At 39.3% G+C, this 24,869-nt stretch overlaps 3 protein-coding genes across 8 annotated transcripts; all 3 read right to left on the bottom strand.

Annotated features, from left to right (window-relative positions):
• Window positions 1–38: 38 nt before the first annotated feature.
• Window positions 39–2,909, bottom strand: LOC112274150 (histone H1). 3 transcript variants are annotated; one of them, XM_073529649.2, is made up of 4 exons: window positions 2,397–2,909; window positions 1,407–2,124; window positions 689–1,227; window positions 39–355 (listed from the first exon to the last, which is right to left on the bottom strand). In XM_073529649.2, exon 2 carries the CDS (start codon window positions 2,122–2,124, stop codon window positions 1,732–1,734), a length of 393 nt encoding a protein of 130 aa, XP_073385750.1. In that variant the 5' UTR covers window positions 2,397–2,909; the 3' UTR covers window positions 39–355; window positions 689–1,227; window positions 1,407–1,731. The 3 variants fall into 3 exon arrangements, with proteins under 3 accessions (XP_073385750.1, XP_073385749.1, XP_073385748.1); XM_073529648.2 differs by having other exon boundaries at window positions 1,363–2,124; XM_073529647.2 differs by having other exon boundaries at window positions 689–2,124.
• Window positions 2,910–3,996: 1,087 nt separating this feature from the next.
• Window positions 3,997–12,155, bottom strand: LOC112274038 (uncharacterized). Of its 4 annotated transcripts, none has more exons than XM_024503173.3 (3): window positions 11,404–12,155; window positions 9,722–9,897; window positions 3,997–9,256 (listed from the first exon to the last, which is right to left on the bottom strand). In XM_024503173.3, exons 1-3 carry the CDS (start codon window positions 11,462–11,464, stop codon window positions 4,328–4,330), a joined length of 5,166 nt encoding a protein of 1,721 aa, XP_024358941.1. In that variant the 5' UTR covers window positions 11,465–12,155; the 3' UTR covers window positions 3,997–4,327. The 4 variants fall into 4 exon arrangements, with proteins under 4 accessions (XP_024358941.1, XP_024358944.1, XP_024358942.1 ...); XM_024503176.3 differs by lacking the exon at window positions 11,404–12,155 and adding an exon at window positions 11,053–11,385; XM_024503174.3 differs by lacking the exon at window positions 11,404–12,155 and adding an exon at window positions 11,014–11,385.
• Window positions 12,156–14,012: 1,857 nt separating this feature from the next.
• LOC112274371 (regulatory protein NPR4) lies at window positions 14,013–18,512 on the bottom strand. The gene is made up of 6 exons (XM_024503815.3): window positions 17,283–18,512; window positions 16,542–16,801; window positions 15,937–16,082; window positions 15,362–15,694; window positions 14,975–15,235; window positions 14,013–14,684 (listed from the first exon to the last, which is right to left on the bottom strand). The coding sequence occupies exons 1-6, from the start codon at window positions 17,754–17,756 to the stop codon at window positions 14,380–14,382; spliced, it is 1,779 nt and encodes a 592-aa protein (XP_024359583.1). The 5' UTR covers window positions 17,757–18,512; the 3' UTR covers window positions 14,013–14,379.
• Window positions 18,513–24,869: the final 6,357 nt, after the last annotated feature.

Genomic DNA, 24,869 nt, shown 5'->3' on the forward strand with positions numbered 1-24,869 from the left:
ATCCTCACAGGAAAGCATTTCAAAATCCTCACAAGAAATCATTTCAAAATTTCCTTCAACTCGTATGAATAACACTGGATAAAAATTAGTTTTTATGTGCTCCTTGTAGTAATCTGAGCTGTGCAGAAGAGAATTTATACTTGAAAAAAGTGGTTTGCAGTCCATCATTGTCTGTCTAATTAGAAACGCCTGCCTAATGACCGAATTCTTGCAATCCTCTTGAGAGAATCGCCATTCTTGACCTTATAACTAATTACAATTATGCAGACAGCATTTTGACTCAGAGCGTCATGAAACAATTTAAGATTTATCATTGCTTGTGAAGCAATAGGCGAAAACTTTTGAAATTCGCCATCTGCAGGACAATTTCAAAGCACAGCATCAGCCTTAACACAAGATTCCCAAACAAGCTCAGTTCACATCAGTGCGCATTTCCATTAAACCGAAACTACCAGGCACCATAAAATACTTCTGAACTACATTTAAATCCCAACAACGCACACGCAATCAATGCCACATAATACTCCACAAACAACGAGTTCACACAACCTGCTCACTTGCATTCGGTCACTTTCTCTACACCATGAAATTATCCATTGATCTAACAAGCCGGTGTTTCTAAATATTAGATTGGCTGTCGTCCAAGAAACAAATCCAATGAGGCCAAAAGGTGACGGCAAGAACTCACCATATCACCGAGGTCTCTGCACTTCAGTCTTCCTTCCGAACACCTGAACTCGCTCGGATATCCTTCCCCTAAAAGGCTGCGTCAAATTCCGTTGGACCTTTTCATCTCTTTCTGTGTCCTCGTCACCTTCGTCCTCGTTACCCTCTCGATCCTCCTCATCCCCATCGTCCTCGCTATCTTCTTCATCATCGTCCTCGTTACTTTCTTGATCCTCCTCATCCTCATCGTCCTCGTCACACACTTCCTTACCGCAATCTTCACCAATACCATTTGCTTCGGATTCGTCGTCAGCATCTAGTTGGACGCTGTAACCATTCCCCTCGGCGCCACCTCCATCTTAATTTTCTTCATCTTCTGCGTCATCGTCATTTCTTCCGGCATCGTCATCTTCGTCGAATACCACTGGAGCTGCTTTCTTCGAAGCTGCTCTTATGTTCTTTGCAGCCGTGGATCCTTTCGACTCGCCCCGTTTCGATGCGTCAGAACCAACAAAAAAGTGGCGAAAACATTGATTATTGCTCCTCAATGGTCATAGCCATCTACCACATTTGACAATCGTTGGCAAGAGAATGTGAGATCTAATTCCGCTTCCACCACACTGTAAACATACGATCGCCGGCACATTCACAAGCCTACAGTGCACTTAATAAACGACCAAAAATCTAGACATCCACCTTTCCTACTGCAACGGATTGAGAATTGTTTCCACGATGAACACCAGTTAGATTGCCGACAAAAGTTACACATCACGCTTCTTGGCCTTCTTCGCCGATGGACCTGCCGCTCTAGCAGATTTTGCCTTCGCAACTGGCTTCATCACCTTCGCACTCGCATCCCTAATAAACTTCGTAGATTTCTTCGACGTGCTCATGTGACGAACTATCAGGGACTTTCTTCCTGACATGAGCTTCTTTACAGCAGATGGTGCCAGGGCTGCCTTCTTCGTAGATGCTGCTGTCTTTCTCCCAGATACAGCTGCCTGTAAAACGGCTTCCTTCGCTGCCGCCGCATCCGACTTGCCAACAGATTTCAGCTTCGCAGCTTCAATCGCCTTCACTACTAGCTTTCTCGCCTTCGCCTCCCTCACTTGGGACCTTCGCCTTGGCCTCAGCTGCACCTTCCCCAGCGACCTTCGTCTTCCAGCGACCAGCCGCGGCCTTCTTGAAAACCTGAGATCTCCGCACAACCTTCAGAGCCATCGACGAGCTCGAAGCTTTCTCCGCCTTCTCAGGCTTCATCGATTCGTCCGCCAATTTATAAGACCTGTTCGTCTTCAATAGCTTTCCTTCCATTGTCGATTCGCGCAACTGCATGGACAGCTTCTTCTTGAAATTCGAGGGTAGGTGTGTACTGTAGTGATGCTTCAAGTACTTCGCAATGGCATACTGGCTAGACCCGCTCTGCTCCTTCAAAGCGACAATAGCGTCCTTTACCATCTAAAACCAACCAAAATACTTTGGAATCGCAGCAACATGGATGAACCTTAAAGACATGTGACATTGAGACCTACCATCAAGTCCGCACAAACGACGTGCTCCTGACCATGTCTGTTAACTTTTTTCTACAGAATCCCTGACGACAATTAAACAACCCATACGCCTCACGATATCCTACGACACTACCATTAACAATGCTACGCTGTATTGAACATCTCACCACACCTCAAAGAACAGATGATTAGCTAGCAGTGTAGATAATTGAAGCTTACCTCTAAGTATGAAGGATGCGAACCAAGTGGCTTCGGAGCATTGAGAACCTTGGCATTTTTCACCTTAAACTCACTCCTTCTATTCTCTTTCGGCACCCCAGTCTTGGTGTCTTTCGTCTAGTTACCTTTCCTCTCCTTCGTCGACGTAGTAGAAATCTCCTCTGCAGCAGGAGCAGGGTTAACCGCTGGGGCGGGATCGGGGTCAAGCATTGCAATTTCAAGTCAGCACTCCTTCACTTAACACAAAACTAAAAATAAATAAAAAAATAAAAAGTCCTGTAGCTCCAAATCCTTAAACTCCACTTCAATAAACCAAATCCAATTCGCAGTCACACAGTCATGAACAGTCCCGCTATACAAACAGCAAGAAAGCAGCACAGAGTCGATATCTCGAGGAGGATAAACAGCGCTAAACAGCAATGCAACACAAAAGTCGGAGAACATAGACAACAAGAACGTAAAAGTGAAAATGGACAGTCTCCAATCAACTTTCTACCTCCGCCCCCGCCCCCGCCCCCGCTTTCACATATTTGAATTGCCCGAGGAATTTCTTCATCAAATTCTGAGAATCTTGTCCGAATGAAGATGAGCTGTCCGTTCCCGGCACTGTAGAACAGTAGTATTCTTTGGTTCTCAAGGAGTGGGAACGGATGGGGAACGGGAAATCGAACGTGCGAGTGTCCTGTGAAAAAGATATTTGTGGAGGTCAAAGTCGTGGCATCTAGGGTAGACTTAGACCACTAACTGAACCGTAAGAGAATGTCGGGCCGGGTCATGCGGGCAACTGCCCACCCACCCTTCATTGAGATACTCCACCCGCGCCCTATCTTCAGGGAGTTCGACCTTGTGTTGCCCCCATAGAAAAAGAGAATCAGCAGCTTGTGTATGTAGAGCCTACCTCAATGCACAAATTTTCTTAATTGAAATTCAATTCTATGGTTCTGCAGAAGCACTTAAAATAGAGATTCAACCATTGTGTGGAATACATATTTGAATAAATAATCGTATCAAAAATAAATAAATAAAATCATCACAACTACTCAGTATTAGGTGACATTTGCTTTCAGCACGCAAAATTAGTTGATTTTTATTTTTATTTTTAAAAGTATCAAATATTATTCCCAAGCTGAAGAAAAAAGGGAAAAATAAAATGAAAAAAGAAAAAAGAAAAACAACTTTTAAGTGGTGTAGATGATCTTCAATACTGGACAGATTGTTAACCATTAATTTTGGTCCAATCGTGACTTCAGAAATTCTAAAACTTAGGCCTAGTTCTCCACAGAATCTGAAAGAAATATGAAGAATAATAATAGTAGTACAAAACACAAAAATGTTAAGTTTTTTAAACATAATACGTAATGAATTTAAAGTATGGTGTCTTATGTATATGATGACCAAATATTTCATAATTGAATTTCCAGTCAATCAAACACATCTTCAAATACAATGTTTCGCATATGTTATTATTCCATGTTCTTGACCTTGTATGCAATAGAATGAGTTTAAATTATGGTCATGATGTCAGCTTCGTGTGAGAATGAAAAGTTCACTCGATTGGAATGCTCTCTCATATCGGTCAGTTAACGTTGGATATAATAGATTTGAAAACCAGAAAACGTTTTCTTTTAAAACAGAGTCTGTATCTCAAAAGGATAGAACGTTACAGTAACTGCATGAGTCAAAATACCAGAAGGAACTTCGCTGGACGTAGCTTAAGACTTTATGGAAGATTGATACATACCACAGAAGTAGCAGAAAAGTGGAGGGCACTCATCGCATGATATACAAATATTGACCTAATTACAAGTACGCAACTACGAAACTGTTGAGGCAGTTCACCTCGTTGAGTAGTGGAGCTTCATGTTAGAGGTTGCTATCAAGTTTGTAAACGAGGTGTAAGAATGATGTCGATAAGTGAAAAGCACATCCTTTCATTCCACAAGTCTCGGATTCGTCGCCTCATCGTCAGAATCAGTGTATTCCTCTCCTTCAAGGGGCGCTGGAGGCCAAGAGAGGCCGACAACCGTGGTAGCTTTCAATTGTGGCGATTGAGCCAATTTTGGCGGTTGAACGATTCTTGGTTGTGCCATCACAGGTCTTGACTTCAAATACTTCAGATTCCAGATCCTCTGGGTCTCCTCTTTGATCGTTCCGTTGGCTATGCTGGTGTCTTCCAATTGCTTCGATAATTCTGTGAATTCTGTAACTCCTTTCGATTCACCGGGTACCTTGATCTTTTCTTCCTCAGTATCTGCAACAACGGCATCCGCTGTTTCAGCAGATTCTTTTTCTTCGTGCCAATCAGCAAATGATAAGAGTTTTTCGGGATTTCTTTCATCTCGCAAATCTGTACTGGACCTGGTGATTCTCTCCCCTACGAGCTCTGAGTCAGCCAACATAGAGTTCTTTGAAGTACTGGGCACGATCTCATTCACATCGTTCGACTCCATCTGTGTACAGACAACCTCCCGTTCCATCGACTCATCAGCCTTTCCACAGGAAGAAAATGCTTCAAGCTCAAGAATGAGGTTCTCGTATACAGGTCCGACACGGTCCAGAATTGAACCAGGCTTTTCACTCGCAAGACTCTGTTCTGTTTCAACTGTTGATGCCTTACGCTCATCAACTGAATCCATCTCCACCTCGATTGGTTCATCTGGCAAAACAACATCAACTGATACCTCCTGACTCCATTTTTTATCCAACGTCGGATCCGTCTCCGGTACTTGAGCAACTCCTGCATATTCTTCACTGTGATTCAGGGAAAGGAATGGATGATCGACAGCGTCAACCTTCTTCAAGAGATCCGACTTGGCATCTTGCTTTTCTGAATCCTCTGAGTGCACATCAACAGACGCTTCTTTACTTCTACTGAATTTACGCTCAATTCTTGGGCTTCTGGCAGAAGTTTCGTAACATGTTCCATCTTCAGCAGATGGGCTCGTTTGGTTATCAGCTGCTCCAGAAACCGTGCTCTCCTGTAGAAGCCGTCTTATTTGGACATCCTCCGCTTCCTCTGGACTTTCTATGGTATGAACCCCTAACTCCAAGCTTCTGTTCGTAATTGGCTCTACTACACCAATTTCTTTAACGGATCTCGTATCCATCACCAAGGCTTCGGAGTTCAAAATTGCTTGGGGCAGCTCTTCGGTTGAGGAATTTGCCGGAGCTTGAGAAAACTCATATTTTGACGGGGATGCGTCAACCTTTTCTAATTGAGACACCTCAACCACAGCTGAAGATTTCAGCACCTCCGGCTTCTCATCCACAGCTTCTTTAATTGAAATAGTCTCAGTTACAGGTAAAGATTTCTCCGACACTGAAGCTTGGGGGTCAGCGATTGTGACATCCTCAGCCACTGGAGTTGCAAAACCCTCAACAAAATCTTTGGTCACCAATGAAGACTCGTCATCATTTTCTTCATTTGTGGTTTGAGGCAGTGAAACTCGGTTTATTTTACCCTCGATCTCCCGCTCAAGGCATTTAAAGTTAGCACTCTCTGAAGAGGCAACCTCCTGCTCAATTCCGACCGTTGCGGTCTCTGTCTTCAAAAGATTTCCAGTTGAAGCTTCATCCACTGGAACGGAGACCTTGACTGGAATAGTATCCTCTCCAAATGCACACTCTTCAACTGAGCGGGCCTTCTTAACCACATCCTCCTCACTAACGGAGCTCTCTTCTTCACTTTCAGATCTATCTTCCTCGCTACAGGAACTGTCTTCACTCTCAGAGCTATCCTCATCGCTGTCGTCGCTATTCTCCTCGCTGTCCTCACCATCACTATCCTTGTCGCTGTCCTCAATATCTACACTATCGTTCTCACTAGCAGAACTATCCTCGCTTACGTCACTATCCTCTTCACTATCCATCTCACTGTCCTCACTGCTCTCACTATCCTCCGTAACATCCATCTCAACAACACGGGCAGGGGCCGAAGCCAATGCATCCTTCTCACTTGATATTAGTCCTGACAGAGGTTCTGGTACAGGTTCTGATACGGCCAAAGAGATCTCAACCTCCCTCTTCTCTAAAACCGGAGTCTCCCCAGTAATAACTTGGGAAGCAGAGTCTACCTCCTTGTTCTCCTCAATAAGGGGATCGACAATTAGTGCCTTAACTAGTGGCTCTCCAGACTCTTCTGTAAGGGATTGACCCACAGGAGGATCCTCATATATATTAGGCTTCGTAACGAGAGCTTCAGCTATTAATTCCTTAAACGCCTCTACTACCACTGGGGCTTTTGCATCCTTGCTATTGTCAACTAAGGGTTGTTCAACTGGAGCAACTGCCTTCACTAGGGTAGTCTCGGGATTCACATGTAGAAGATTCTCTTCAACAACAGGGATTTCAGGCTTAAATTCAGAGACAGCCTTGGCCTCTTCAGTCAATACCAGTGACTCCTTGCTTTTTGATATAGGCTCTGCTATGAACTCTACTGTGGTCAAAGGAAGCCCTACCTCCCTCTCCTGCAGAAAAGGAGCGATTCCAGCAACAGCATCAGGAGTAGTCGGTGCCTCCTTGATGTCTTCAACCAGGGGCTCTGGAGTAGGTGACCCAACTACTGGTGCTGCAGCCTCCTGAATTTCAACCTCAATTGCTTGGGTTTCCTCAATTATAGCCTTCTGAACGAAGACTTCAGTCATTGGGGCCTCAATATTCTTCTCTTCCGCTTCTGGTGACTTCAGCTCCTCAAAGTCTTCAACCGAGACTTTCACGAGTGGCGCAGCATCCTTCACAAGTAGAAACTTCTCCTGAAAATATAGGGCTTCAGAATTGAGCGCATGGTTAGGTTTAGCTTCTTTCACATCTATGCTGTTCCGTGATATGCTCAAGGGAAGCTCAACATCCTTGTCCTGCACAAGGGAATTCTGTACTCCAGCTTCTGTCTCATTGATCACCTCCAGCATGGGGATGGCTGTGTCGTGGCCTAATTGAGCTTCCGCCTCCTCGATCTCGGATGATAAGACCTTCTCGGTCTCTCGACCTAATGAGTCTTTGAAGGTTTCTTCAGCATCTGAGTAATTCTCTACCTTTATCTGATGGGGTACAGACAAAGGTGCTTCTATGCTCTTCGCTTCGTTCATCACGGTCATGACATCTTCTTCCTCCGCATCTGTGAAGGCTTTGGATTCTAAACCACAGCTTTTGACGTTAACACTTGCTGACACTTCGTCCTTGACAGTTTCTAAGACTTGGTGAGTAGCAGATCCTGAACTATTAGCTGATTCACTCATCAAATCCTGTATAAAGGATCTCCAGCTGTTTGATATGGAGCTCTGTTCAATAAATTGAGGCTCCATTTCATTGCTTTGATTATTTTGCGTCTCTTGATGTGCTGTATCAACATAAAAATTTAGTGGTTTACCCGCTATGTCATCTGAAATTTGCAATGGCGCTTCGGGAAATGGTGATGCCTCCTCATCCCCCTGAAAGGGTATATCTGGTTTCAAAATTTCCTGGGAAATCTCGTTCGCGGCCGCGAACGCTGAATCTTTAGTAATTGCTGAATTGATATTGTCTGCTTCAGATTCGTTAACCAATTCCTTCGCTTCCTTCGTTACCACATTGTTACCAAGAATTGTAGACCTGGGATCCACAACTGGTGTCTCAGCTACTGCTGCTTCATTAATAAGATATGGTGCGACTTCCTTCTCTTCTGATAATGGCAGAGCTGCATCCACCTCGTCTTCTTTTTCCACTACAACCTCCTCTGTAGATTTTCCGCTTTCAATGTCACTGAAAGCATTGTTTGTCTCCTTGAGCATTGCAGGAACAGATACAAGACCCTCTCCAATCACGGGGAGATTATCATCTTTGGCACGGGAAAATAAACCCTGGTTGGCAGCTGCCGTGGATCCGCTTTCCATAATTGTGGTGTCCACTTTTGGCGAAGGCAAATCCATTCCGTGTTTTTCCTCAACAAAGGTCCCCGTTCTGACTGTGTCAACGCTCATAGTTGTTCCAAGCACATGAGCTTCTTCCCTCTCTGGCTCCTTCAAGTGCTCAGAAGTTGGTACACTCCATTTACTTTCATTCTGACTTCTACAAAGCAGCGACGCATCATCACTCTCTCTATCTCGATCAGGTAAGAATGAGGGTTCCGAAGTGGATGAATAAATGAATGCATGCATCTGAGACTGAGATTCTTCTTTAAGCATCAGAAGAGTGGCAGCTGCTTCTGGGGTCTCGTCCACAATTTGCACTCTATTCTCCTGAGATTCTTCAGGTTCTCCTCTTTTCCCTTTCTTCACATCCGACAGATTTAGGCCCGAATCTGCAGTCTTATTAGCAACATGTATAACTTCCGCCCCTGGACTAGATCTGACTGTAGAGATGGGTACAGTAGTGGCCAATAACTTGTCTTTCATACACGGTACGCTTCTATTAGTCGAATGCGTTGGGCTAGCTTCCTTATCAAACGAAACGTCCACTGCACACCTCTCAACATCAGGTTTTTCCATAGCAGTAATCACAAGAGAGTCCGCTTCTTCAGGATCTATGCTAACTTGTTTCCGTATGTAACGAATTCTTTCTTGTGATCGCACAGTTGGAAAATTTTGACCAGGATTACATGCGAGAGAAAATTTCGGCTCTTCTTCGACACTAATATCTGCTTCAACAACACGTAAAGGTTTTGCCTTAACGTGTATAATGGATTTCTTAGCTGCCAGCAGGCCCTTGATATTATAGTAGCAGAACCTTAGTTCTCGAGTGGGTGCAGTGGCTTGTCCAGACTCAGATGTAGAAGCCTCTTGAGATGCTGCAACACCAGAAAGTAGTTGATCGAAGAAAACGTTCGTATCAATGTCATCGTCTTCATCCTTCAATGACGTTGAAAGCGGGTGTAGTATCCCCTTACCCTGCAGAAAATTCATGTTTTGATTTCAATGTGCGTTTCAAACTATGCTGATTACCAGAGTAATGACAGAAGACTTCCTGTCTTTGGACATCAATCCGAGCTCTTATGGTACATGTCAGTTGCAAAGAGTTATTAATAAGAACCTCAACCGTAAGATTCTCAAATTTCTGACTGAAACGAGAACTACGTGTAGCTGCCACGGGACCTGGACAATAGAAAACTAAGGTTCACAGTGGAAAGCAGATGTTGAAATCAATGACATAGTTATTTGCTGATGAGAAAAAGTATAAATATAATGTTAGCCAATTGCTTACATATTCTTACGCATTCGTAGCTACTTTTATGGTGATTTTACGACATGAATGTGGTTCAAACAGATCGAGATATATATATATATATATATATATATATATATATATATATATAGTGTGTGTGTGTGTGTGTATAGAAGTGGAACAGAATGTACCTTGGAAAATGCAGAGACTCCAGTGATGATGGGGGCACTGGATGCCTTGGGTGGTGGAATTACCCTGGTAGCTGGGAAAGATCCAGAATACTGTTCTCGACTCAATCTGAGGCCTCCACCTTTTCCCATTCTAAGTTCACCTTCTAATAGTATAAGAAGGACGTCGAAGCCGGTTTCTGCAGGTTCATTGAGATAGATTAATCGCTGGCAAATGGAAATCGATGACTAATTGATGAATTCAAACACTCCATGGATTAAAAAAAATAGCAGAAACTGATAGTCATCTGTGAACAGCAGTAGTCCTGTAAACAATTCGTCAGACTTCACAAGTTAGCATGGATACAACATTGAATGTCATTTGACCTTTATCTCTTAACGCTAGAGATTGTAACTGCAAGCGAAATAATAGATTTCCCAGCTCTAGACGCGCAGGAGACAAACTCTATTTTCTCCTGCATTACTAGGGATTCTTCGACTTCGAGAATGGTTCGCATTAATAATGACGATGGAACAAGCAGTAGACATGTGTGGGAATAATAAAACTCCAATCTCTACAACTATACAACTCATCATACGAAAAGCAACGGCATACTCAAGGGTCAGGTAAAAGAAGTTATTATCACCTGGATGTGAAGTTGAGAAGAAATATTTACTCAAAGCAGAGGCAAAGTTGAGCTAATGTTACTGTGCTTCACACAACTAAGTAAGATGTTGACTGTAAGTAGGTAAACGACAGTATACAAACACCAAGTACCGAATCGACGTATAATGCGTATGAATTTAAAAGATGCAAAGAAAAAATCTCAAACCCCTGTTCATACGTCGCCTACTTGGGGAATTACAAGATGTTCCAATAAGAAGTCTTCCATAAAGACTTCTAAATTTCTCATTAATCGACCAAATATCCTACAGTCGGAAAGAGATCATGGCAATTGAGAATTGGTGATCCTTCCTCTGTCACAACTACGTAAATCAGAAGAGGGTGACCCGTAATGACGGCGCAATCTGTGAGCCGATTCTAGCCTGCCGTGCGATTGAAGAACAGGTCTTCTAGGTGGAACTAGAAGACACTGAAGAAAACAGGGAAAAATATAACTAGATAAAAATCTTACGTTCATCCGTAGTGCCTCATAATCTTCCTATCGTTTGAAAATCGCGAAAAATATCAGAGGATATGCAGCCACAAAGCATTACAAAAGCCACAACGATCGTATGTTATCATAAGGATAAATGACGGACGCAATCGTCTGAATCCACACAAAAGCTCAAAGCGCAGAGACAAAATACTGCACCTCAACGATCCTCTTTTCAACCAACGAAAAATTGCTCACATCGCTGATAACAAGGAATTGCTTCGGGTGCTGCAATGTCAACTCTTGGGCGACAGTGGAAATATTGTGCGTAATCGTGGATCCCTGGGCCTCAATCAGCGATGGTCACGTCTAGACGATGGTGCAGCGGGTCAAGAAACGACTCTGGGAAGAAAAATGGAGTCACACAGCCCTACGGAACTCCTTACATCAAAACAACCTAGCCGAAAGCTCCATTTGCTGGGATTGTGGAGGGGAGAGAGATAGAGGAAGCGCGCTCAGGGATCGAGGAAGACGGAATCAGCCTCACATGTGACCAATTCCAGTGCGACACGGTCATTGAAGCTGTAAACTAAGTTTGAAACTGCGTACCAAATCTTTGAAGCAGCCCACGTCTTGGCTGTCTCTGTGTCGGCCCTCCTTGAGTCCACATCTGGTCCCACAATTACAGAATGGCTATGGAAGCATACATTCATGCTTCCAGAATAAGCCAATTATCTGACAGGTAATGTACACCAATCCGAATCCACGGCTTGCAAGATGAATCTCAACTCAGATAATCAGGGAAAATTTGAAAGTCGAGGATCACTTCCCCCACGCTTCGACTCATTTTCTCGCTTGCATGTTCGATTGTTACCCTCCACTCTGGATGGCGATCAGACGTTCGAAAACGCAACATAATGCAGCTGCCGCACCACGCCATTGACAAAGTCTCTGACCGCAGTAACTTCTTCTTCGTCGGTTTGCACATTGGTGATGCTCATTCATTGATAACTCTATCGCACAGTACTTGGGAAGCGAGACGTGAATTATACATCTATTATTGGCATGTACCCTACCATTTCCAAATCGTTTCCTTGTGCGGGACACTACTCTTTCACTTCGATTACGTTAATCTACTACATCAAACAAACGCCAACTTGGTATAGTAGCTCCCTTCAGTGTGGAAGAACCAAGTACGCTCCTCGTCTTCTGTACAAGACATCCTCTCAGTTAAAGGCAACCCATCTGACCAAGGACTATCACTTCCATCTCGTGGCCGGTGAGAAGCCGAGACCAAGTCAGTTAAGGCCGAGAGTTGGGATAAGGTGAACACAGAATGAGATTCGATGTGCCCAATCTTATTCTATGTGGTCGGCGTGGCATGTAGCGCATGACATGAACTGATGAAGTGATACCACCCACAAGGTAAGGAGGCTGACAAAGGACTTAACCCTACTACACAAGAGGCAGTGAATTGGTACTCTGGCTATTTCGAGCAGGTACTTTTTGAGTTACAACTAACACTGATCTTAAAAATTCTGACATCATGTGGTTATGAAGAATGAATTCGAACCATTGAAATCCTTTACGGTGTCTCCACTTATGACCATTTGGTAAAAAGTTCGGGGTATTTTCTGTATAATTTTCGAATCTCTGAGCATACATTAACCCTAATATTGAGATGTGTCAAATCTTGCTTGAACATTGTGTGAGAACGATAAGTGAACTTCAGCTCCAACTTTAGAACGTTTAGAACCCCATTAATAGCCACAGTCCAACGAAATGTAGAACTTGGTCCTTAACATCCAAATATGAGAGATTGACATTTTCCGAAACCATAAAATAGTGCACAGTAGCTTTCCAATACTTTGAATACCGTTTTCACTTGTTGAAAGAGTAATATACTCTCACAGTTTCTTTCTCATTGGATGCTTGACCTCCGTCTACCTAATCACAAGGAAAGCATTGAAGTTGTAGGACCCAGAATAATGCCATGCCAGCTCCTAAATGCCTCGTCTCGAGGCCTTTTCTTCTTTCCTCAGACTCGAAGACAGATGTGTTCATTCATTAAAAGCACGAGATCTTCGAAGCCCTGTCCTATTTCATATTGCTTGTATGTCCCAGTGTTCTTTCTCTATTAACAACTCATCGAAGAACCAAGCTTGTAAAGTTTTTAGATGATCAAATGGTGTTACCGAGCGATGAGAGCTCTTTTCTGGTGGCATGTTTCTATTCAGTTAAAACAAAGCTCTGAATTCTGAAGTTTGAAATCGACACCCCCCTTCGTACAGAAGTATCGAAACTTCCGAGATGTAACTTACGCTTATCTGAGGTCGTTTGCAGAACCCTAATTGTTCCTTTGAGTTACGGTCTTATGAAAAAACTATCATGCTGCAACTGCGGTATCTGGGGAGCAACAAGGAACTGACTTGATAAACCAAATATAGAGTCAACATCCTCCGCGTCTAAATTGACTTGCGTGTAATATCACTGTTCACTCTTGCTTTCAGGTCTGTCGGGGCTGCTTCTTTTTAATTCAAGTGATAAATTCCTTCGTTTTGAACAAATAAATAAATTGTGCATCCCTTCATACAATCAAGTCAAAAAGAATGTCCATCCAGGTTCCAAATAATCTCAATAGCAAAAGGAAGGCACGACAACGTAATGCCACCTCAAATAAATTCCTCAACGTGGTTTGTAGTCTGTTTCACGAGCTGCAGAGTTCTGTCCAACAAGTCATCATCGCAACTTCAACACAAAACATGCACTCGAGAAAGCGAAAATTATCACCGTAAAAGTACAAATGAGCGTAGACGAGGGTCTTTGCTAGTAATGTATTAGACGCATGCAGAAGTTAAAAACGCAGACATACAAGATCAAAATATGACACCAAAAGACTTCATCACTTATATTCTTCTTTTAGTAGGTCAAGACTGAAAGTTGGGTATACGATAACCATGTAACACAGCAAATAGAATGAGTTACAAGCTACCAGTATCAGTGACAAAATCAGTGACTTGACTAGATCGATGTTTTGTCTTAGGAATGTACCCACTGAAATGATACCATGCCAGAGCAAGTAGACTAACAGAGGACATTAACTCAGCGTGACTTCAAAACATGGAAACTAGGCTAAACTCATCTCCTAGGTTTACATAGATAACTCAGCATAATCAACAGTAAGGCTCGAAAGAAGAATCCGGACAAGAAACACGAGATTTGAAATGAAACCAACGACTCCTTGAGAAAGGAAATCACTTCTGATAATATTTTACAACTACCAATCGTCATCAAATATACATGCTTCTACCACTGAAAAACTGATCAAGAATACACAAATCCAAATCGACTATTCTGATTGTTCGATGTACCAGGTATTTATTGCCCCCTCACTCTTAAGCCTGAAAGAACCATTAGGACTGCAGAGCCCTGCACTGCTTCTAAAAAAGTACAGCGTCCCAAAAAATCAGTATTCGACTCTTTTCGAGATACTTCACGTCTTCATTCCTTTAACTGTTTTCAGGTAAAGATGAGGCACTCTGGTATTCGCAAAACCACTTGATTGAAATCTCTTTGCGCAATTGACTACCTTTTTGTCACCATGCTGCCGCTCGTACTTCTAGAAGATGATGAGGATGAAGATGATGATGAACCATCTTGCATACGAGGTCTCTTGTTCTTTTCCATTCCCCTCTCTGCCATTTTGTGCTCATCAACCTTCGATTTCGGAAAGGAATCCTGAAGTATATCCTTCAATTCTGCGAGATGCCTCTTTTTCATGAGCTTCTCCTCAATATTTCCCTCATCGTTAGGTTCAACGTAGTCATCATCCAGAACATACTTGTCAATGACTGCCGAGTAGCATGGAAAGTATCTGCGTCCCATTTCGACTGCAAATTTTACACGACGAAGTAAGTGAAACAAAGAAGATGTAAATAACATAGCAAAGGTCCAAGTTTTAGCAGAACCTTTTAAGTCTAGAATAAGTGGTAAATATTCACTCCAAATATAGCATCTCGTTCACAGCTCTACTCCATATGAGGAACACGACGTATTCGAAAGAGAAAGCTACTTCGTTACACTCCGTGTTATCCACCAAATTCGACAGCAGGCTTAAAAAAGACTCTCCAAAGCCTAAAACAAAAGGTGAAATAATTAATATGAGAGGGAAATCACTCACCAGCTTTCCGTAGAGCATCACACCTCTGACGTAAAGATTCCAACCGACCTTCCTTAGATTGATCTTCGGCACCAGCAACCAAATTTGCGAGTCTCTTGGATGGCTCTTCGTTAAGGTCCACAGCCGGTTTCCTCCTCCTACTTGCTATCCCTGATCCGGGCGGTTTCATATGAACTCCCGTGAATGCAGCGTACGAATCTAAATGAGATATACCCATTACAATATCTGCTTCCCGAGGATACAGCAACCTTCCCAACGCCACTGCAAAAACATAAACGTTATTTGTGCAAAGGTTATTAATAATGAATGAAGGACAATAGCATGGTGGCGTTATCCTGAGAACTATGAAACTTGGGACTTCAACAGCCTCTAGATGTAAATCATTACCTCGATTCTCAAGATAAAGCAACATCGACGTAAGCTCCTTCTCAGTAGATGGCATGGTCAACATAGCTGCTGCAGATTGTGGGACTGTCAAAGTGTGTTTCTTTTCTGCCTGTTCCAGGATAGTGATGCAGAGGCGTTCCTTTTCAGTATCTTCTCTGTCGACATTTGACTTTCTGGACAGACGTCTTAAGATGTCAAGGGCTGATAGGTTATCTGGCGTTAAATCTTTCAGCTGTGCAGACTTGTCCAGAAGATTCCCGATTGCCTGTGGCTCCCTCCTCCAAGCAGCCACGTGAAGAACCGTCATACCCCTTTCGTTGCGTAGTTTTGGATCTGCAGAAAACTGAGTTAATCGTCTACTCCCACAAAAACAAATAAACGCGTAGAAAGAACCATTCTCATCAGGCATGTTGTCTCACAGAGAAATAACCTGTGATGCTATCAGCACGAACCTTGCATTACAAGTACTTTCATTAGATTCCAAAATTGCAGCCACAAGAGATTCTCAGTTGAAAAAAGAAAGAGATCGTTCAACTGTCAATCAATCTACGTCAAATTTTCTCAATATGTCTTACCTGCAAGGTTCAATTCCAGCAGATGAGCCAAAGTCCTAGGATGACAGTATGCTGCAGCATAATGGAGCCCGTGTGCTCCATCAAAATCTAGCTTTTTTTCATCTAGTAACAGACGAACCAATTCTACATCATCCGAGTCCAGTGCTCTGTTCAAAAAAGAAAAGTAATAAATAAATAAAACCAGAATGTTTCCTTATAAAAGCTATTAGGCGCGAAAAGAAAGATATCAGAAGAACAAAGATAAATGTACATACTCATTCTAAAGAAGAAACCAAACGCCTAATTAGGGAGGGAGATAGCGCTGTCAAATATTAGCCCCCGGGATGGCTCTCATCATATCACAGCAGCATGCGTGTGAATGACAATACTTTAAGAATGATCACCTGAAGTTTAAACAATCTAACGTGTTTCCAGGTTTTCACCTAATGCTTGCAGTTAGGTACCAAGCAATGCACTACAGATGTGGGGCGTTAAAGTAGGAACTACAAATCCAGCAACGATCCTCTCTTACAGCTTTTCGCACGTGACAAACTCGGGTATCCACGAATACAGTGCATTTAATTATCAGTAAGTTTCACGATTAAAAAGAAACGACGAAGTATTGCCTGTGAATTCGTTTGCATTGCATTTCCTGTAATGGAGCCAGGTGAGAAATGCCATTTCCAAGCTCCATTCGCATCCTTCTCACTTCTTCCAGAGCTGCTCCAGAAAACTCCTTCTCTACCGTCAAATTATCAAGTTTTGAAGAGGCCAATGTGGTTAAGCACACCGACTGCAACTGAGAGCATTCAATGGCAGAAGCTGATCGATACACATGTAGCATATCTTCCACTTGAAACTTTCCCAACTTATCGATAAGATGTTGCTGCAGAACGTGAAATCCGCATCAATACTCGAAGACACTTTTCAATGTTGACATATACAGAAAAAATTAGAATCTAAAATTTCCATAAATCCAAAATTGCATCATACAATACCAGTTGAATGGAAGAGTCTACGTGCTGGTTATACAATACTAATCTTGACTCTGGTATTGAATTACCTTGTGAAAAATGAACGGTACAATAATATCCATTCAGTTTTCAGAATCATATATTGTGTGGTGTTCACAGAACTGTGAATAAAATTGCTACTCAAACATACCAATTAACCTTCCTGAGACACATGCACCTAGACATAAGATTCAAAGTTCTACCGGTACGTATCGATTGCCGATCAGAGTTATAATTTCCAACATAAAACACATCATGCAATAAAGAGAAGTCGGAAAACACTGCACTGCCTTGAAAACACCGTGGGAGACACGTGATGCAAGAATGAAATTGCTTGATCAGAGGGGGGCATACCTGCGCAAGAGTATTCAATTCAGGTAGATTTAATAAAATAGCAGCGTAGAGGATCTCCAGCACATGGTTGATAGCTGGGCGACATGTCAAATGAGCACAGGAGGAATCATAACAAGCAATAACTACTGGCCAAGGTTCCATCTTTCCACCATACACGTAGCCCATCACAGCCCTAAAAGCTTCGTATCCTATCTTTCCTTTATCGGTAATAGTGTTGAGCTCCAGTTCTAACTTCGATTTCCCATTCCGTACTATCCCTGCCAACACCTTCCGTAAACCTGAGCACCGAGCTGCGAGAATGCATCTGTGAACTGGCACATATTCCCCCTCTACAATGATATTAAGGTCACTGTATTCCTCATCGGGCATCTGAATGAGTGTTTCAAGATCAGAACAGAGTTCCTGGAATGAGGCTGGTGTAACCCCTCCTGGGGTAGTATCGTGCACCGGCAGAGCCAGACTGAGATCCGACATGGCTAGAGTAAAAAACCCCACCAGCTCCTCACGTTAATCTCACTTAATTTATTTCCTCCCTGCCTACAAGGTCATCTTCTTTCATAGAATCAAGGCTCCGCGGAAAACATTCTCCTAAAAACAACAACCTAAGCCGCGAAACCACTAAAAGTAACACAAAACAGCTTCATAGTTCTGCCATGTTTCTTGAATCCCCAGGGTTTACATAACGAGGCACCGGCGAAGCTACTCGTAATCGGTAACGGAATTGTGGATCTCCGGCCGCATTCCAGAGGTAGGTGTCCATCTCATCCTTAACCGAAGCCAATATGACACAACTCGCACAAACACGAGCAGACCGAATCCAATATGCGAACAATCAACAAAATCTAAGCTCTGTGAATAACCGAAACAGTGTGATAAGGAACATCTAGGCTAGGCCGTGCGCAGTCTACGACCCTCCTCACACAAGCCATCATCCCCTAGCACCGTTTTCCACTCGCAAGCCTCGGACAATAGAACGATAGAACCACCCGGGAGTCCCACCCCCAAACAAGGAATTCGAAGCTTCGAATGATCCCTTCCGGAAACTACCTCCACAGACCCCGAATTTTACCATGAGCCTATCGACAATCCCAACTTGCAAGGGTGACCGCCGACAGTTCTACTGGCGATGCTTCTCTCGCTGAAAGACCGATCACGATCGCACATTTGTGCTCACTCCTCGCCACCACGGGAAACACAGGCGCTTGCTTAAATGAGTTAATGGGTTCTCCCCTTAGAACAGGTAAATAAGAAAAGTGAGATTGGGACTCTCTTTTATTGGTCACCTACTGACATCCTTTGTTATCCCAGGGGGTCATTGTTTGTCAGACTTTATTTGGGGTACCGTCTAAACATTTAAAACACGACATTTCCAAAAATCTCAAAGACCTTCGAACTTCCCTCTTCAATACTTTTTTTGTGTGGTGTTGACACTTTGTTGTTGTAATCTAAGAATATATTTGAAAAGTGTAAAAGTATTCATGATGCATCCATGCATATTTATTTATTTATTTATGGCAAGGAGATGAATCTTTGACTTTCAGGTTGTTATTACATGACATTTAGCATTGCAAAATTATAGTGTTTTTAGTATTATCGTGGACTTTTTTTTAATTAAAATACTATTTATAGTAAAACATAAAATAATAGGTTTGAAATTGGTTCCAATTATCAACTTAGTAATAAATTTATTATTTTTTATTACTATTATTCTATTTTTTATTATTTTAATAATATACACTAATTTATTGATTTGGTTAGTATTTGTAATTTCACAACATTTTTCAAACATAAATTATGACTTGCTATTGAATATGATAATGTTTTATTTTTATATTATTAAAGACTAATATAAGATCTAAAAATCCTATATTATAGTTTATATTATAAGAAATTTTGAATATTATAATCTTTATAAATCTTATTTGTGTACAACTTACTATCAATGTCCTTAAAATTATTCTAAATTATTATTAAATGAAATAATCTTAATAGAAGCTCTAATAGAAATATTATACATCAAATGTAATTTAAGATTAAATTTTAATATAGAAAAGCCTTGTACAATTTTTTATTTAAAATCCTTACAATGAGATTGTAGGTACTTTTTTAGTTACAAATTTGTTTATTTTAAATCATAAATTTTATTTTTTAAAGGATTTTATTCTATTTTATTTTATACTTTCAGTTCTTGTTTTGTAATTAGACCATTCTATTGAAAAATATTTAATTTTTGTATAATAAAAAGGCAAAAAATATAGAATATATTTAAAAATATATAATATTATTCAATATAGAATATTAAATATAAATCTTACTTATTAATATTAATTTTTTTATATTATAATATTTTAAATTATATGGAAAAAATACTAATGTCTTATATTTTTAATTTCATATTTTTTAAATATAAAGAAGTTATCAAAACACAATAAAATTTTGAAGTATGATGGCATACTTTTTAGACATCTGTCATGGACATACTTATAATTACTTAGATAATAGGAATAAGTAGAAGTAGATAAAAGTAGGTTAATTTGATAATATCTTATAGAAAAGCTTCTTAGAAGCATCATAGACATGATTTCATCTTTAAACATGTTTGTAAGTGATTGATAGATTAGAAACTTAGCCAATAAGTTAGCCACTTGTTACACATATTGATAGTTTATGGTACAAGCTAACAATGTGGCACACTTATAGAAAACTTGCCTTGTAAGTTAAGACATGTATCTTGCAAATTGGACCCATATTAGAGGTCCTATAGAACATTGCTAACTAGCTCTTAGATAAGTAGTATATCTACTATCTACCTAAATAGTATATATATATTATAAAAAAAAATCATAGATGCTACATTTAATAGAAATGAGAATAGATTTGTAACTATTGCAGATGTTTACAAACTTGTTAACACTCATAGGATGAAAATTTCATATATCACCAATATCAATTATCGAAGCAATATTCCTACTCCCTTGGAAGAAGTCCAAAATCTACACCAATAAGTTGTATAGTTGAAGAAAGCAACTTCATAATCAAATCCAAAAAGCTTTGCTTCTACAAGCACAAAAGAGATAAAGATTAATATGCTTGAAAAGTTTGATGGAACAAAATTAAAATTTCAAGGATTTTTGCAATAAGTTAAGCTCTATCTAAGATTGAATCCTTTCTAATACTTTAATGGATTTATTCAAGTTGGATTCATAGGCACATTTCTATCTAGAAGTGCTCTCTTTAGATTTATATCTTTGATTAAAAAAAAAAAAAAAAAAAAAAAAAAAAAAAATTCATAACTTTTTTATGATTTGAATTCATTCTTAAAAGTTTTTATAGCTGTATTTGAAAAAAAGGTTCATAAAAGAGTAATAGAAACCAAATTCTTATCTTTATGACAAAGATCACGACCAGCCACTATATATGCTATTGAATATCAAAACCTTACTTGTGATGTGGATTTATCAAAGACACAAACTTAAAGAAGATGCATAAACTTGTGGAATTTGTATCAAAAAGAAAGTGACAAAATGGAAGAAAGTATGTATATTCAAGGAAGAATTGGAATAACTACTGCCAAAGACTAGAAAACATAAGACTCTTGAAACTAGACTAAAAACAAGAAAAGAGGTGACAAGAGTGAAGAGGACTTCACTCTTGTCTCTATATATACTATCTAATTAGAAACTATGTGGCTATGTTCTACAGGACTGCTAATATGTGTTGACTTTATAGGACACATGCCTTGACTTACAAGACAAGTTTTTTTATATATGGGTGACATAGTTAGCTTGGTCTTCAAGCTAAAAATATGTGTAGTACATGATCAACTTATTGACTAAGTTTCTAACCTAAAAAGTCAATTATAGACACCTATAAAATCAAAGTAGTATCTATAAAGCTTCTAAGAAGCTTCTATAGAAGATATTATAGAATTAACTTATTTTTACATACTTCTACTTACTTCTACTCATTTATACAAGTAATTACTAGCTTACATGTATATATCCATGACATTACTTTTCCTTCTAGGGACGAGTTCCACGAAGAGTGATCATCATATGTTGAAAAAATCTATGATGCAACAAATTGTATTTGTCACATACTTAGATCTTTGTTCTCTTTGAAGATAGTTGATAGAGCCTCTCAACCATTGATAGTGTCCCATACCAAGGCGAGAAGACCACCCTATTATTTGATTGTTGTTGAGGCCTTCATAACTTGTTTTAAATAAAACATTTGGAACACCGTCATGAGTTGTTCCTACCGCTTATAAAATTATCGAACATTGGAAGTCTCTTCAAAGGTTGTGATATCAAACGCATTGTATCTTGCCATCTATTTGAGAAAAAATATGTCGTTCTTAAGGATCTTCATCTTAATTGCGTCGTCTTGAAGGTTGTGACAATTGCAATGTCTTTTCTAGCAGGTTAGTAAATGAAGGCTCCTAAGTTGAATCTACTCGCTGTTGATTTTCCATCTCCTTAGTATCACAAATATACAAGAACTACAAACAAGTATAGAAGATAGAAATTTATCTTACCTAAATCTTGTTTCTTTTATAAGAAAGTCTTCTATCTCAAATCAAGGAATTCTTCCACCTCAAATTCTTCATTATTATCTAATTCTATAAGAAGAGGTGGCACTTGTCTTCTTCTCGATATGTTCACGTTCTTATATGGTTCAAAAAAAGACACGTGGAATATAGAAAGAATCTTCATTTACTCTAGTAAGTGTAATCGATATACAATTGGATTAACTTGTTCAGAAATAAGAAAAGATTCAAATCAATGATAGTCCAATTTATCAAAAAGATGAGTAGTCTTCATATTGCGATGAAGTAACTATACCTTAGTACCTACGTTTAATTATACTTGTTCCTTTCAATAGACATCCACATTGATCTTTTGTCGTTCTTGAGCTTCTTTTAATTGTGCCTTCATTGTTGCATATAGCTTTGACAAATGATTTGCCAAATCTCATGCCATAGGATTTTTATCTTTTGAAAAGTCAAAAGTATCAAGTCATAGATGATAACCATAATTAGCAAAGAAAGATATTTGTTTTGTAGAAGAATGTACCATGTTATTATAAGCAAATTCTGCCAATGGAAAAAGAGTTGTTCAATCATCTGATTGGTAGTTGATGGTATATCTTAAAAACTGCTCCAAAACTTGATAAACACACTCTGTTTGTCCATCAATTTGAAGATGGAATGCCAAAAATAGTTTGATATCTACTTTCAAAATCTTAAAAAGAGTCCATAAAAATCTTGATACAAACTGAGTTCCCCTATCCGATATAATATCCTTGGGTAATCTATGATAACAATAGGTGTTGTCAAGAAAGAGTTTAGCTATTTCTTCACTTGTGATATATTTTGTACATATTACAAAATGTGCCATGTTGATAAAACGATCTACTATTATAAATATGGAGTCAAAAAAACCTGAGATTGGAAGATCCGTGATAAAATCCGTAGAAATAGTAGACTATGGTTGTTTTCGAATGGATAATGGTTGAAGAAGTCCATAAGGTCGATGTCAAGGATATTTTGATCTTGAATAAATGTCACATGAATGAACAAAGACTTTTACACCCTTTCATATTTGTAGCCACCAAAAATCTTTAGATATAAGCTCCAAAGTCTTGTTGTATCCAAAATTCCGTGCTGTTGAAAAGTCGTGAAGTGCTTGAAGAACACGTAATTGTGCTTTTCATTTTGGAATATATAATCGACCTTCAAAATAGAGTAGGTTGTATTTGAACTCAAACTTAGAAGTATCTTGCAATTTAGAAGAAGGATTCTTGATATTATGAACAAGAGGATCAGAAAACATACCTGATTGGATTTGTTTTTTAAGGATTGAATCAATAATGAATATTGATTTCATTATTCAAAGATGAAAATGATCTGGCTTCAAGAGAATCATTCTTTGCTAATCAAAAGATACATTTTCTTCTTTTGGTATAAGATATGAATGTTTAGAAAGGACATCAGATAAACCTTGTTCTTATCTTGACTAATAAAAGATATTGAATTCAAATCTTTACAAAGACATGCTCCAACAAGCCTGGCGATGCTTCAAAATATGTAATGACATAAAATACTTAAGGTTCTTATGATCCGTACATAAGGTGACTGGACTTGAAGCACCTTCTAAATAATGATGCTATTTTTAAAAAGAATCCATAATTGTAAGAAGTTCCTTATTGTGGATTTCATAATTAATCTTGGCTGCTGAAAATTTTCTTGAATGAAAAGCTACTAGATGATGTTTGTCATCTGCTCCTATTTGTCACAAGACTGCATTCAAGGCAAAGTCAAATGTATTTGTTTCCATAAAAAATGCTTTCAAAAAGTGGATGTGATGCAAGATTGGTACAGAAGTAAAAACTTTCTTAAAAGCTTCGAATGATGCTTCTACTTCTTTATTCCACTTGAGCTTATCTTTACAACTTAAGCATGTAAGTGACACTGCAACTTGAGAAAAGTTCTTGATGAAGAATAGATAGTAATTGACAAATTCCAAAAAATATTGTACATCTCTTACTGTTTTTGAAATCTTCTAGTCCATGATTGTGTGAACTTTTTTAGGATCCATCATTACACCATTGTTTGAAATAATGTATCTTAAGAAGTCAACTTCAATAGTATAGAATATACACTTTTCTATCTTGACATACAATCCCACATCTTTAAGTTTTTATAATACACGACAAACATGAACTTCATATTCTTCTACATTCTCAGAATAGATTAAAATGTCGTCTGAGTAACAAACAATAAAAATCATCTAAAAATTCATGAAAAACATCATTCATAAGATATTGAAAAGCACCTGGTGCATTTGTGAGTCTAAAAGGCATGACATTATATTCAAAGTGTCCATACCTTATTTGAAATACAATCTTCCATTCATCTTGTTCTTTAATGTGGACCAGATTGTATGCTCCTTATAGATCTATTTTTGTATAGATCTTAATTTGATTTAATTCATCAAGAAGTCAAGTTATCAAAGGTAGAGTATATCTATTCTTGATAGTAATCTTATTGAATCCTCGATAATCTACACATATTCACAATGATCTATCTTTTTTCTTCACAAATAAGATAAGAGCTCTTGCAGGAGATTTTGAATGGCGTATGAACTTCTTGGCAAAGTTCTTATCAATGTATTTCTTGAGTTCAACCAATTCATTTTGTAATAAATTATAGATTGGACCAAATGGCAGTTGAGTTCTTTCTTTAAGATGGATTAAGCAATCATATGGACAATATTCTCGGAGAATATTTGCATTCTTTTTTTCAAAAACATCTTGAAAATCTTCATATTGACTTGGAATTTAACTTGCAATCTTTCCATCATTTAAAATGGATGTGGCATAAATAACAAAAAATAATTATTTTCTTGTAGCATGCAAAAAAGCTTTTACATCTACAAGTACAAGTTTGGCTATACTAAACTGATGGCTTTCTATTAGATTAGAAAAACTCTTAATGATATTTAAAAAAAAGTCAAATTTACGAGAAATCCAATCTATCATAGGATTATATTTTTTTAGTCATGATAAACCTAAAATGATTAGATT

This window comes from Physcomitrium patens, chromosome 21, assembly GCF_059467195.1.
Source record: "Physcomitrium patens ecotype Gransden chromosome 21, ASM5946719v1, whole genome shotgun sequence".
In the NCBI taxonomy this organism is placed as follows: domain Eukaryota; kingdom Viridiplantae; phylum Streptophyta; class Bryopsida; order Funariales; family Funariaceae; genus Physcomitrium; species Physcomitrium patens.

Coding starts and splice junctions, on each gene's coding strand:
- LOC112274038 (XM_024503173.3), bottom strand. CDS start 11,464: ATGTGGACTCAAGGAGGGCCGACACAGAGACAGCCAAGACGTGGGCTG. Junction 9,898..11,403: donor TGGGCTGCTTCAAAGATTTG/GTACGCAGTTTC, acceptor ATGAACCTGCAG/AAACCGGCTTCGACGTCCTT. Junction 9,257..9,721: donor GAGTCTCTGCATTTTCCAAG/GTACATTCTGTT, acceptor AATTTTCTGCAG/GGTAAGGGGATACTACACCC.
- LOC112274150 (XM_073529649.2), bottom strand. CDS start 2,124: ATGGTAAAGGACGCTATTGTCGCTTTGAAGGAGCAGAGCGGGTCTAGC.
- LOC112274371 (XM_024503815.3), bottom strand. CDS start 17,756: ATGTCGGATCTCAGTCTGGCTCTGCCGGTGCACGATACTACCCCAGGA. Junction 16,802..17,282: donor AATTGAATACTCTTGCGCAG/GTATGCCCCCCT, acceptor CACGTTCTGCAG/CAACATCTTATCGATAAGTT. Junction 15,695..15,936: donor GCTGGAATTGAACCTTGCAG/GTAAGACATATT, acceptor AGTTTTCTGCAG/ATCCAAAACTACGCAACGAA.